At 33.9% G+C, this 13976-nt stretch overlaps 7 protein-coding genes across 7 annotated transcripts; 2 read left to right on the top strand and 5 right to left on the bottom strand.

Moving 5' to 3' along the window:
* Positions 1-1214: 1214 nt before the first annotated feature.
* On the bottom strand, positions 1215-2621 carry DAL1 (allantoinase; the record flags this gene model as incomplete). Its single annotated transcript, XM_041551114.1, has 1 exon — positions 1215-2621. One exon carries the CDS (start codon positions 2619-2621, stop codon positions 1215-1217), a length of 1407 nt encoding a protein of 468 aa, XP_041407048.1.
* Positions 2622-3408: 787 nt separating this feature from the next.
* Positions 3409-5313, top strand: DAL4 (allantoin permease; the record flags this gene model as incomplete). The annotated part of the gene is made up of 1 exon (XM_041551113.1): positions 3409-5313. The coding sequence occupies one exon, from the start codon at positions 3409-3411 to the stop codon at positions 5311-5313; it is 1905 nt and encodes a 634-aa protein (XP_041407047.1).
* A 127-nt stretch (positions 5314-5440) lies between these two features.
* DCG1 (Dcg1p) lies at positions 5441-6184 on the bottom strand (the record flags this gene model as incomplete). Its single annotated transcript, XM_041551112.1, has 1 exon — positions 5441-6184. One exon carries the CDS (start codon positions 6182-6184, stop codon positions 5441-5443), a length of 744 nt encoding a protein of 247 aa, XP_041407046.1.
* A 196-nt stretch (positions 6185-6380) lies between these two features.
* On the bottom strand, positions 6381-8051 carry DAL7 (malate synthase DAL7; the record flags this gene model as incomplete). The annotated part of the gene is made up of 1 exon (XM_041551111.1): positions 6381-8051. One exon carries the CDS (start codon positions 8049-8051, stop codon positions 6381-6383), a length of 1671 nt encoding a protein of 556 aa, XP_041407045.1.
* A 1074-nt stretch (positions 8052-9125) lies between these two features.
* Positions 9126-9734, bottom strand: DAL3 (ureidoglycolate hydrolase; the record flags this gene model as incomplete). Its single annotated transcript, XM_041551110.1, has 1 exon — positions 9126-9734. The coding sequence occupies one exon, from the start codon at positions 9732-9734 to the stop codon at positions 9126-9128; it is 609 nt and encodes a 202-aa protein (XP_041407044.1).
* Positions 9735-10912: 1178 nt separating this feature from the next.
* Positions 10913-12556, top strand: DAL5 (allantoate permease; the record flags this gene model as incomplete). Its single annotated transcript, XM_041551109.1, has 1 exon — positions 10913-12556. The coding sequence occupies one exon, from the start codon at positions 10913-10915 to the stop codon at positions 12554-12556; it is 1644 nt and encodes a 547-aa protein (XP_041407043.1).
* Positions 12557-12755: 199 nt separating this feature from the next.
* On the bottom strand, positions 12756-13796 carry DAL2 (allantoicase; the record flags this gene model as incomplete). The annotated part of the gene is made up of 1 exon (XM_041551108.1): positions 12756-13796. One exon carries the CDS (start codon positions 13794-13796, stop codon positions 12756-12758), a length of 1041 nt encoding a protein of 346 aa, XP_041407042.1.
* Between the last annotated feature and the right edge of the window lie 180 nt (positions 13797-13976).

Raw genomic sequence — 13976 nt, 5'->3', positions numbered from 1 at the left:
TTTTTCGGTTGAAAAATAAATTTCTCTAAATGGATATCCCCTTGCATTGTTTAATTTAGAGAAAAAATAGTAATATAGTTGACACATCACACCAGATAGGTTTAACATCTCATTCTATTGCACCCTATAATTGAGAAATTTACATCCAGACCTTAATGGGTTTGAATTATTTGCAAGTCTATCCAAATAATAAGAGAAGGGATAGGGTATGTTTTACATTCTTCGGATCAATTATCCATCTATCACATAGCTCAAAGTATCGAACGACTAGATTAATAAATATATTTTTAAATAATTTATTATCAAAAGAGAGTGAAACATAAGATTTTAAGGATTATTTATTATCTTACAATTTGTCATTATATTCTTAAATGTATTAATTCTATAGCTAAACTTTTATTTTAAATTTTTCTAAATAAAACCCCTAAATTACTCATTTTAAAATGATTTTCCTCAAATTATGTATATATATTCCTATAATACATAAGCTGCAGCTAACATTTTAAGATTGCTATATGTTTCCCGCACTACAATGTACATTTTTGCTGTCTTCTTTATTTTTATTCCTACCAAAACGGGTAAAAGATAAATAAATAATTTCATTTTGTCACCAAAAGGGCGAAAAAAACAAAAACGTTAAAACATTATTCAAACAGTTTACAATGGTCGTTAAAAAGTACAACTGGAACAGTTCTCATAGGGAAGTTCAAAACATAGCGGTCAATTCAGAAATATTTTGTTAAACATTAAGCTACGATTGGTCAGATGAACTGATTATGTGAGTAATGCACTATCTTGTTTTCTGACATATTACATAATTAGAGAGTCAAAACGGTAGTTAGTTTGGAGTATATTTCAATATACATATACAACTCAATACACTTCACTTGTTGTCTTCAATGAGTTTCTTTTAGTTAATGACCTCTTGAAAATATATTAATTGGTTAGTAGAACTCTATGAAACATATTTATAATATACTTATATATTTAATCATTTTGTAATGTTTAACCTTCAGGTCATTAAACCAGGTGTCTGACCGTAGTAAAAACGATTTACATATTGAATATCAAAAGCGTAGAAAGTACGAGTATCTTGACCCAAGATACTGATTATAGTTAGGAATTCATGTCTGACTAGAATGAAGTAAAAAAAAACAGAATTATGTCACATTTACCCACATATATACAGTAACCTATACTTGAGTTACAATTCGCTAGACGTCTAGAATAAGTCTCCCAGGTGCTATATCACAGTTGAATAAACCATCAGAAAACACAGTCCTTCCTCTAAGAATAGTTGAACGTACTTTTCCTTTTAGTTTCATCTTATTATATGGTGTTAGTTTGTTCTTGAAATGGGATTTTCCATCCTCGTAAGTATACGACTGATCTGGATCAAATACTACAAAATCGGCATCGTGACCAACATTGATATACCCTTTTATATGATCTATACCTGCATGTTTGGCTGTATTTTCACAACACCATTTGACAACTTCTGTTATAGTGATAGGCTCCTCTATCTGGGAACCACTTGTCCATAAAAGTGGTAAATTCAAACCAACAGAAGAAATGCCACCCCAAGCATTTAAGAAATCTCCCGATTCAAGATTTTTCAATTCAGGCACACATGGAGAATGATCGCTGACGACAGAAGTTATCAGACCCTCTCTTAATGCTCTCCATAAGGAAAGACGATTTTCATTGGAACGAATAGGTGGACAACACTTATATTGTGTGCATGAGTCTGGTATATCTTCTGGACTTAATGCTAAATAATGGAAACATGTCTCCACAGTCAATGGCAAATATTCTTTTTGTACCTCGACCAGAAGTGGCAAAGGTTTATCTGATGCTAAATGAACAATATGAGCCCCAAACTTCGGATGAGCATCCGTAATTTCGGTCAGACAATCAATGATTAATTTTATTCCATTAGTTTCGAACTCATCAGGCCTTGACCTTAAGAATGTATCATATTTACATTTATCGTCGAATGAAGGTACTCCTGAGTGGTCGTTGTGTATCAATTCAGAATGGAACAATATTTTTGTATGGAAAGGTTTCAATAGCTCGATTGCTTTCCTTATATAATCTTCATCTATGCTTTGATATTCATCTATTCCAGAATGACAGAGAAACCCTTTAAATCCTCGAACCCCTACTTTCACCATAGGAACAAGATCTTGCAGATTCTCAGGAACTAACCCACCCCATAGCCCAACATCACACCAAATGTTACCTTTACTAGCAGTAATCTTACTATTTAAATTTCTGAGATTCGTCGTAGGTGGTGTGGCATTAAGCGGCATATCAATAACAGTGGTTACACCACCACTTATAGCAGATTTCGTACCAGTTTCAAAGCCTTCCCATTCGGTTCTACCTGGATCATTTAAGTGTACATGCGAATCAACTAGCCCTGGAAGAAGTACATATGGCGAAACGTCGAGACAATCAAGCACATCGTACACGACCAATTTAGGATGACTCAAACAGGAAATCGTATCGTACTTGTATATTTCAACTATCTTTCCGGTCTCAGTTGAATATAGAATTGTAGCCGGGATGATTTCTTGGTCGACCACTACTTTTGTAGAAGTAATTGCTCTGATAGACATTATTTATCAGTGTTTTACTGGTACAGCGCACATAACCCATTATAATGAAAATAAATTTTATAATTGTTCTTATCTACTGTATAATATCTAAAAGTATATGTATATTGCTTTATATATATATAATCAAAGGTTTTTTGTTGCTGTATCTAAATGTAGAGTTACCAAAATATTTTGCTGATATCTGCTAATCTCGTTATCATGATAAGCTTAATATTAAATTTTAATGATAAGAAGCGCAAATTTCCCACTGTGCGACTTTTGTCACAGTACCTTCCAGAAGCCGTTCCTCTGGGGAAGAGAAGATGAGGTACTCAATGGTATCAGCAACTGTCCTACTAAAGACAGTTGCGGAGGTAACGACCTGTTCATAGCAGTACTTCGCTATATCTACAAATGTTACGGATTTCCATAGAATTTCTATCTGTCGTTATCGTATCATAATTTTATCTAAGAAAAGAATGATTGGAAGTGGTTACTCTTATATTTTATCATCAAAACGCAAATTTGTAAAACGCAAAAAGAAATTAGAAGTGACTAATCAAAAAGGTTTAAAACTTGTCATCGATATTCTTAAAATGGATATTCCAAAATGATTCAGTATATTCACCTCTTAGACTGTAACAATTATAAACCCTATATATATGTACGGTACGAATAAGCAAATTTAATTTATGTTATTCTTCCATCTTATTCTTAAATGAAATTTTATAGTTTAATTTGCTTTTAAATATCAAATAGCGTCTTCAAATACCTACCAATTACTAAAAACAATTTTATTCTTTAAAATATGACCACCGTAACTGATGGGTTTTCTGCTGTCTTCAGTAACAAGTCAAGAAGAAATGTCCAACCAGTAACATCCATAGTATCTGTGAGATCAAATGTGATAGATGACAAGATCGAACCTACCAAAAGTGAAAAGATTCAAACTGTCACAATTTTTGATGAATTAGATTCTTCATTAGAACTAGAAAATATTAATCCGCTTCCTGCTTACCCATCCCTATGGCAGAAAATATATTATGAGTATATCATACTGGATAAGACTAATCTCGACGTATCATTAAAGGAATCTTTCTTATATAACCGTGATCTTAAACCTGTCGAAGAAGAAAGAAGAGTTTGGTCGTGGTATAATTATCTGTATTTCTGGTTAGCCGACTGTTTCAATATTAATACTTGGCAGGTGGCAGCTACGGGGATGCAACTTGGCCTAAATTGGTGGCAATGTTGGTTGACAGTATGGATCGGTTATACTTGGGCAGCTGTTTATGTTGTACTAAATTCTAGGTTTGGTACTGCATACCATCTGTCATTCCCAATCACAGTAAGGGCATCTTTTGGTATTTTCTTTTCATTATGGCCAGTAATAAACAGAATTGTTCTTGCAATTGTTTGGTATTCGGTTCAAGCATGGTTAGGTGCACAACCAATTTCATTAATGTTACAGTCAATATTCGGAAAGGATTTACCATCTCGAATTCCAGATCATTTTGGTTCTCCAAATTCAACGACCTATCAGTTTATGTGTTTCTTTATCTTTTGGGTAATTAGTCTTCCATTTGTTCTTATCGCACCTCATAATATAAGACATTTATTTACTGTTAAAGCTGTATTGATCCCATTTGCTGCCTTTGGATTTTTGATATGGACTTTAAAGAAATCACATGGTGTCATCGCATTGGGGACATTAAATGATGATGCTCCACATGGTTCTACGTTTTCTTGGATATTTGTCAAGGCATTGATGGCATGCATTTCAAATTTCGCAGCTCTTATTATTAATGCACCTGATTTTGGTAGGTTTGCTACTACTCCAAATTCATCATTAATTCCACAATTGGTTGCTATCCCTCTGTTTTTTGCTATAACATGTCTGATTGGAATATTGGTTACAGCTGCTGGTTATCATCTTTATGGGATTAACTACTGGTCACCATTAGATGTGTTACAGCAGTTCTTAGAGACAACGTTTACTCGAGGTACAAGAGCTGGGGTATTTTTAATTTCGTTTGTATTCGCATTAGCACAATTGGGTACAAATATATCAGCCAACTCCCTTTCCTGTGGTACAGATATGACCTCATTATTCCCCAGATATATTAACATCAGGAGAGGCGCTCTCTTCTGTGCAGCAATGGCTCTTTGTATCTGTCCGTGGAATTTGATGGCTTCTTCCAATAAATTCACCACAGCCTTAGGTGCCTATGCCATATTCTTGTCAAGTATAGCGGGTGTTATATGTGCAGACTATTTCCTCATTAGAAGAGGGTATGTTAAGTTGATGCATCTATTCCTAGCACATAAGGGGTCTTACTACATGTACAACAATCGTTATGGAATTAACTGGAGAGCGCTGGTTGCTTATTTGTGCGGTATTGCACCAAACTTACCGGGGTTCATTAATGATGTAGCACCACAACTTAAAGTTTCAACTGGAGCCATCCATCTATATTACTTAGGGTACCCAGTTGGGTTTGGGATTAGTTTCACAGTATACTCCATCCTATGTTATTTTTCCCCTGTTGAAGGTGTCCCTGTTAAGAATTTTTTGAAGGATAAAGGATGGTTTCAAACATGGGCTTACGTAGAAGACTTCGAAAATGATTGGAAGAACGAAATTCGTAAACCAGTTTTAGATGTTGATGCTGATCCCTTATACGATGTGAGGAGTATGAAAAAGATCTATTGATGTTGTTAGTCATAGTTATATACAAACATTCCTTTGTATCGTAGTTTAAGTTATTTTTGTTATTTAAAGAAAAAAGTATTTGTAAAATATATATATTCCCGTTTTATTACGTTTCTGCCGAATAAGATTACAAAAATCCGTTACAGAGGTAGACCAATGTCTCGATACCGATAGTGACAGGTTCTATGAATTCTACTGTCAGGTCATCCTTAAATGTTTGTTGTAACTTGGTGTGAATAGAAGAAAATCCTGCACATCCGAGAATGATGAGATTAGACTTCAATTCACCTAGATTCTTTGAACGAATAATATCGGCAATTGCTTTATAATTATTTTGATCATGTAAATCAAGAACATCTAGGTTCGTTGGAACTGTCCCTTTCCACAATGGTTTGGATGCATTTGTTAGGTACTTTCCCTCGATTGATTCATCCAGGATAGTCTTCCATTCGTTATTTGATGTTAATACTGAAAACGTCTTAGTCTGAAACAACGAACAGTAACTGATACTTGTGTTTAGTAATCCAACTATAACAGTATCATTATTTGCCTCTTTAGCTTCCATTGCTAAGGCATTGACTAGTGGATGATCCGAAAAACAAGCAATTAAGACACCATCGAAATTATTGTAGTAATATTTTCCATTAGGGTCAGTCAGTTCAGGTAAGCATGTATTTAAACTTAGTAGACTTGTTTCGTTACCAGATATTTGTTTTGGTGCTTCTGATGATCCTGTATAAAATGAAATATAGTTAAGAAATTCTGGTTGCTTCTTTAACTTAAAATACCTAGAAATGTTTACCTCAATATCCGCTGTCATTTCCGTACTACTATTGGGATTCACCACCAATAACTTGGGGTAAACACTCATTATTGATCTGGGTGATATATATTACTATATAGTACTGGGGAAGAGACATCCCAAAATGAGTTATTTTCAAAAATGCAAGCCTTCTTATATATGACTTGACATCCAAGATTAGATAATGATGTAATCAGATATTGATAAGATAAGAACTATTGATTTTATTGGTACATATATTTAGTTGTATAAAGTAATTTACGTTCTATGGTTTCAGGGTGGACAGATTTAAAGGACGATCGTTCTTATGCACTAATTCATCATAAAGCAATATAGTTAAGAAATTGCTAAACTTCTCGCCTCTGATCTCAGGTAAGAAATACTTTGCAGCAAGCTTAAACTTGTTATTATCACCAAAAGGACTAGTAGCCGCTAATATATCAGCTTGCTCCTCTAACAATTGGGTTGTAAGTTCTGGAGTGACTTTCTCTTTGGTGTCTTCTAAAACTATATTGTGATGAACCCATTGATATAATTGACAACGAGAAACTTCTGCAGTAGCTGCATCTTCCATTAAATTATTAATTGGTACACAACCAGAACCTCTTAGCCAAGCTTCCATGTATTGCAATCCAATGTCCAAGTTAACCTTTATACCATCTGTTGTTACTTGAGCTCCGGTACAGTTTGTGTTTAGTAAATTAGCCTCGGTGATATTCACATCAGGAACAAAATAGATTTGGTTAGCAGTTCCCATATTACTGAAAACTTCATTGCATATAGGAGCCAAAGCAGGGTGAGCAACCCAGGAACCATCATGTCCATTTGTAAGTTCACGAATCTTATCTTGACGGACTTTGTTCATAGCAAGTTCGTTTGCTTTGGCATCGTTTTTAATTGGAATTTGAGCAGCCATACCACCCATAGCATGAACACCTCGACGATGACATATGTTGATTAATCTTTTCACATAGGCATCCATGAAAGGAGAAGTCATGGTAACCAAATCTCTGTTTGGCAAAACATGTTCAGGGATATTCCTTAATTTCTTAATAGTGGAGAAAATGTAATCCCAACGACCACAATTCAACCCACTTGAGTGTAATCTCAATTGATAGATGATTTCCTCCATTTGGAATGCAGCAGGCAAAGTCTCAATTAGGACAGTAGCTCTAATAGTGCCCCTAGGAATGGCCATAAAATCTTGGGCAACATTAAAAATATCATTCCATAACTTAGCTTCAAGATGATGTTCCATTTTGGGTAAATAGAAATAAGGACCTTTCCCCTTTTTAATTAATTCGAAAGCATTATGAAAGAAGTAAAGACCGAAATCGAATATAGCACCACTAATAGGTTCTCCGTCGATATAAACATGTTTTTCCTCCATATGCCACCCTCTTGGTCTTACAATAACGGTTGGGGATGTTTCAAATGATTTTTTTAATTGGTAACTTTTTCTCGGAGTTACATAATCTATTTGATCTCTGATGGCATCATAAAGATTGACCTGACCGTAAACAATGTTTTTCCAGGTTGGTGATAAAGAATCCTCAAAATCTACCATATATGTTGTAACTTCCGCATTTAATGCATTTACCAACATGTTACGTAGCGGTGGCCCTGTAATTTCTGTTGATCTATTTATCAAACCAGGACCCAAAACAGGACCCTGCCAGGTTGGGTCATTCCTAATATGTTCAGTTTCCGACAAAAATCCGAACTCGTATGTACGATTATCTAACCCTTTTTGTTGAATCTCTCTATTTTGCAATAATTCTTTACGTTTTTCATTGAAGGTTCTATGTAAAAGAACAACAAATTCCAAAGCGGACTTGGTTAAGATGTCAGATACAGTAGTTGTCGCAGGAGAAAACAATGGTTCACTGTCGATGTTTCCGAAAATATCAACGTTATCTAGAGAAATTTTAACCATATTGATGAATTAAAAGTTTGAATATATTGTTATTTTATTTTAAAATAAAAATAATACTTAGTTCTTAATTTTTTGCTTGTATTTATTCTAATCCTAACGTAGCAATCAAAGTGATCTCGAAACATGTGCCTTATATATACATCTTCTTTTGTGTACATGCTAAGTCATCCAAATAAAGGCGAGCAACGTTCTTTTAAACTAAAATGTTATCAGAATAACGACGTTTGGGTGGTCGTGTATTATTGGGCTTTCATTATTATGCGTATACAAGGCTTCCTTAGTTATGAAACGCAATCAGGCGAATACTAGATGTTTGATGCATAATCATGAATTAATTAGTAGATATACTTCGTTTAGCATTTGTTCTATAACTTCGTGAGGATTGATAAAATATTCTTATATTTTAAGAATCATAATAACCAAGATAACAATTCTTATCAGTTTGTTACAAGATCTAAATTATATAAAATTTCTTATCTATTACCAGTTATGTCCATTATCAACTCTTCTTTGGTTGGCTACGGGCGCGCTCTGATGATAATTAGCGACAATTGCTGTACAAATTGTCGCTTAGATCACAAACACAAATTTTCACGCAAAGTGTCTGCACAAAATGGCAGACGATAAGAGATGCGAATACAATTATCATGTCATGCTAAGCACCAAGATATATAATTCTTGTGAAATATATTGAGGACTTAAACTGATGTATACAATCAGTTATGAAATTTTGCGAGAAAATTGTAATTTTCTTGAATTTCTTGCTGATATATGATACGCATATTTCACCTATTGATCGAAACCAAAAAGATCAAAATAGAGGCGGAAGTTAGGATTAACATCAATTCTTATTAGAGAAAGGAGTTATTGAAATCGATAAGATATAGCTGCAATTGCATGGTTGTATAAAAAAGATAATATATACATCTTATATAGACCTGTCCCATGACAGCTCGGTGTAGCTGAATATCAATCTCCAGTAGCCATATATATCACTACGGCAAACATCTTACGAGTAGATGTTGAAAAAATACCTAACATGGAAATATAAATATACACTCACCTTAGTTTTGATTATAAATTACTGTAACTTGAATCGATAGTGATATAAAGTGGGTCTTCATGGTAATGTTCAACACAATTTAATTCAGGGTGGACCTTATCTTCATAAATAACTACTGCGAAATCAACAAATTTTGTCTCTAATCTTGTTGCCAGAGTAATCATGGGTGCGTGCCAAATACCGAGTCCATAAGTTACACCTTGGTTTCCTTTACATAGAAATGCTTTAACTGTTGATAAATCCGGTTGATTGGGATTCTTAGGGTCTCGTAATGCAACGACAACAACATGCGAAATATTGCTATTCGAGATTCCCATTGGAATAAATGTTTGGGAACTATTTGGATGTTGTTCTAAAATCGGTACAACAACAGAAATATCTTGATCTTTTTTGATAATTTTCCTTACAAAACAGCGAAATATGTTAATATTTGGAACATTGGATGTTGAAGTATTCTCAACAGTTGACACAGAAGTTATTTTTATTGCAGTCCCTTGGTTAGCGTTATTTTCTGTATGTCCTGTCATTCTGGACAGCCGTTCTATTTCGTCATCTGGAGATATTATAGAGCCATAGGGAGCAAATGATTTGGTAGAAATATGATTGGCAGTTATGTACATAGATAACAGGTTAGTTCGCTTTTGTTAACTTCAATAATAATATAAAATACTGAAAATATTCACGAATATCGGAACAGTCAGGATAATTGTTATCAGCTCAAAATAGAACAATTCAGCTTATATAGTTAAAAGAATAAGAAGGCACAGGTTTTGCCCTTGACGAAGTAGAAAAAGATAGTAAGTAAAAAAATATATAAAACCACGACAGTTGATTATTTGTTTTGAACAAAGGATACGTTATTCATTTAAAGTAAGATATGACTGGCTGTAGCATTGCGTTACCTTGTTAACCGTAATTACATTACGGACATAATTACACTGTTCCTCTCTGTCACCATCCTGTAGTGCTGTAAAGAAATTTCTTAAGTAGCCACATCATCGAAATACTTCGACAATGAGTTCTTGTCTTCCATTCCATTGAATTATTACAATATATGTTTTTACTTGTCTGTCTCCCACCAATTCTTTATCAGCTATTGTTATCGTCGTGTTCTGCGTGTTCTTATCGTTATCTCGTACGTAAGATTCTATTTAGTTATCGGGTCGCTTTCGCAGTAAAACAAAAATGGTAACATTGACATTGCGATTCAATTGGAAGGGGATTCTATGATAAAGGAAAGATAACTGACCTAACAGGACTTTTTAGAATTGATATCAGCTACTTCACTAATATTAATTGTTTGAATAAAGTTCTTATAATCTAATTTTTTCATAATGATTTGATTAAAGGGAATTCCTGTTTGTTTTGTTTTCAAGATCATGTAGATTTTGCTATAAATCCGCTATCTTAGACATCAATTTACTTCTTTTGTACTATAGCTACAGTATAGTGCGCTCAAAGAAATTTGATAAACAATAGTATAATTTTATTTATTTGATTATATGTATTGTGCCTTTGATTTGAGATGAAATCAAAATATGAATTCGGTATTCATATTACGTTCTATGATTACGGACTTATCATGTCAAATATTATCTTAGTGATGGACATGCTCAAAAGAAACCGTGTCAAATGTATAAAAGTAAAGAGAAAATATTTCCAAAGTAGATAATTTTAGTTTCATATATCCCTTCTTTGTATTTATTATATGTATATGTATATATATTGAGTTATATTTATTTAGAAGAACAACTATCAAAAAATCATATAATTACTTTATAATTAACATTCTGCCTCAATGACTGAAGTATCATCATTAAAAGTATCCAGCGATGAAAATGACTACATTGACGAAAAGAAAATTCCTCATGATTTTGTAAATCATATTCCTGAAGATGTAGAGGTTGAACCAATTTTAAGTATGGTCATATCTCCCAACGGTGAGGAGATAATGATTGACATGGCTCATGCGGATGAAGCCCTTCAATTTGTCAAAGAAGCTGAAAATATTGTTGTTACGCCTGAAGAAGACAGAAAACTTTGCTGGAAAATCGATATGTGCATGTTCCCACTTATGTGCCTAATTTATGCCGTTCAATTTATGGATAAGATTGCTACCAGTTCTGCAGCTGTTATGGGTTTAAGAGAGGACTTAAAAATGAAGGGGAACCAATACTCTTGGGTTGGTTCTGCTTTTTATTTTGGTTACTTATTTATGAATTTAGGACCGGTTCAATTAATTTTCCAAAAGACTAAATATATGGCTAAATACCTTGCTGTGTTCATTATGATATGGGGGTTGATTCTTACCTGTCATGCTGCACCAAGTGTAAATTATGCTGCTTTTATTGCATTGAGAGTACTTTTAGGATGCGCTGAAAGTGTTGTGACTCCATGTTTCACAATCATTACAGCTCAATATTGGAAAACCAGTGAACAATTCACTAGAATTTCCATTTGGTTTGGTATGAATGGTTTAGGTTCCATTATCTTAAACTCAATGGCATATGGTATTTATATTCACCAAGATACATATCAAATAAAAGCTTGGAGATTGCTATTCGTAATTACAGGTGTCATCACTATATTTCTGGGTATTTTAATATATTTATGGATTCCAGATGATCCATCGAAGGCTCGGTTTTTATCAAGAGAAGAGAAATTGATGGTTGTTCAAAGAATTAGATCCAACCAACAAGGTTTTGGTAACCGTGAAATAAAGAAATATCAAATAATTGAAGCCTTGAAGGATGTCAGGACTTGGTTATACTTCGCTTTTACCGTATCTTCAAATATTCCAAATGGTGGTATTTCAAATTTCATCTCCATTTTATTCCATACTGATTTTGGTTATAGTACAAAGGACACATTACTTATGGGTATCCCAACAGGTGCTGTAGAGATTGTTGGCTGTCCATTGTTTGGTATACTTGCTGTTTATGCTGCCAGAAAAAGGATTCCATTTTGGCAACACAGGTTAACCTGGGCTATTTTTGCAGCTATATTGGCTCTAATTGCCAGTTGTATGTTAGGTTTCGCTAATAAATCCAAGGGTGCTAGGTTAGGTGGTGCTTATTTGTGGTATATATCTCCTGTATCATTTATCTGTGTGTTATCGAATATTAGCGCCAATTCTTCAGGTTATACGAAGAAATGGACTGTTTCATCTATTAATTTGGTCGCATATGCAGCAGCAAATTTGGCTGGTCCACAAACATTTATTGCTAAACAAGCCCCAGATTATCAAGGTGCCAAGATTGCTATGGTTGTGTGCTACGCCTGTATGATTGTCATTCTGTCTATTTTACTATTTATAAATGTCAGAGAAAATAAGAGAAGAGATAAAGTACAAGAAGAAAGGGGAGGTCCTGAGAAATTAGAAAACTTAGAGTTTGCTGATTGTACTGATTTTGAAAATCCTAACTTTAGATATACTTTATAGTTTTATTGTACTACACCTATCGTTAAATAATAGTTAATCGGAAAATTAAAAATAAAAAAGTAGTAACACATATTCTTTATAAATGCAGCTCGCATATATACTAAACTAACTTAACCATCTTGCTCTAAAGAAATTGAGAATTTTAAAGGTTACTATATTTTATATAATAGAATAAAATACGTGATTCTTATATAAAACTTCAATAACCCCACACCCTTAATCTCTTGACACCTCCATCTGGAATAATCGTAAGTTTCACGTGAGATATATTCATCGCTCTCTCTATAGTGTATACATGTTCTTTATCAGGACCTGTTTTAGATTTTGGAAGTAATTCTATCCAATCGTTTGAAAGTGGGTCAATGTCATCTTCACTTTGATGCATCATAGCATGTAAGGTGATATATTGAGGAAAATTCCCTCTATAATGAGCTGTATCAATAATAATCTTATCGATATATTTTGAGATCTGACACAATTGTACAATAGCCCAATCAACATGACCCACTGCCCTTGATCTTTTAGTCTCCCACCCATCGGACATATCATGACCTCTTCCCGGTAAGATCAAGTTATTGGCTGTACCAAAATGTTGATCAGAGTAAGCAGTTATAACACCTCCATGGCCTACAAATGCTAGATCTGTAATATTATTAGCAGTGACAGGTGGATGGCAAATCTTACCGTACATTTTAAACCTTGCAATACCACCGTCTGGATACATTTTCAATTTAACATAGTTAAATTTGGAATCTGTGAGACCATTATCATTCAAAAGAAAATGTTTTTGGGATGGTCCACATTCAAAATTTTCTATTACTTCAGTCCATCTTGAATCATCTTCTTTGATTATTGTTTCATTGAGGTCTGGACTCTCATCATACAACGCTTCTACGGAAATTAATGGAGCATGATTACCATTAAAAAATGCGGTATCTATTTCTGAACCTACGAGTCTTGCTGATGAGATCCCCATCTTGATAATAACCCAGTCGTATTTTTCCTCATTATGTCTTCTAGTTTCCCAGCCATCATACCAAGCACCACTGTGGGTAAACTTAGTTGCATCTCTAATAGGTTTAGTTGGTTTAATCAAATTGCATGCATCTGCGAACCACTGGTCTGAGAAATCAATTATTTCCCCACCTAGCTGTTCACTTGTAACATCAACACTTTTAAATGTATTTGATATCTCGTGTGTAAATTCACCTTCTTGGGATTCGTTGAATACTTTTAACATTGCTATATAGATTATATATTTGATCTTAAGGGAACATATAAATGTTCGTCTTCAACATGCAAAAAAAGAAAAAATTAGGCATCTTAGGTATTCCCCTGTGTACGTTTATATAGTCATTGCTAAATATCATATCCCTACCATAGATGGTAACCATCGGAAATAAACTTCATCTTATCTGTT

The sequence above is a fragment of the Maudiozyma barnettii genome, assembly GCF_903064755.1.
Source record: "Maudiozyma barnettii strain CLIB 1767 genome assembly, contig: KABA2_05, whole genome shotgun sequence".
Classification (NCBI taxonomy): Eukaryota; Fungi; Ascomycota; class Saccharomycetes; order Saccharomycetales; family Saccharomycetaceae; genus Maudiozyma; species Maudiozyma barnettii.
This window is presented reverse-complemented; position numbering and strand designations above follow the sequence as displayed.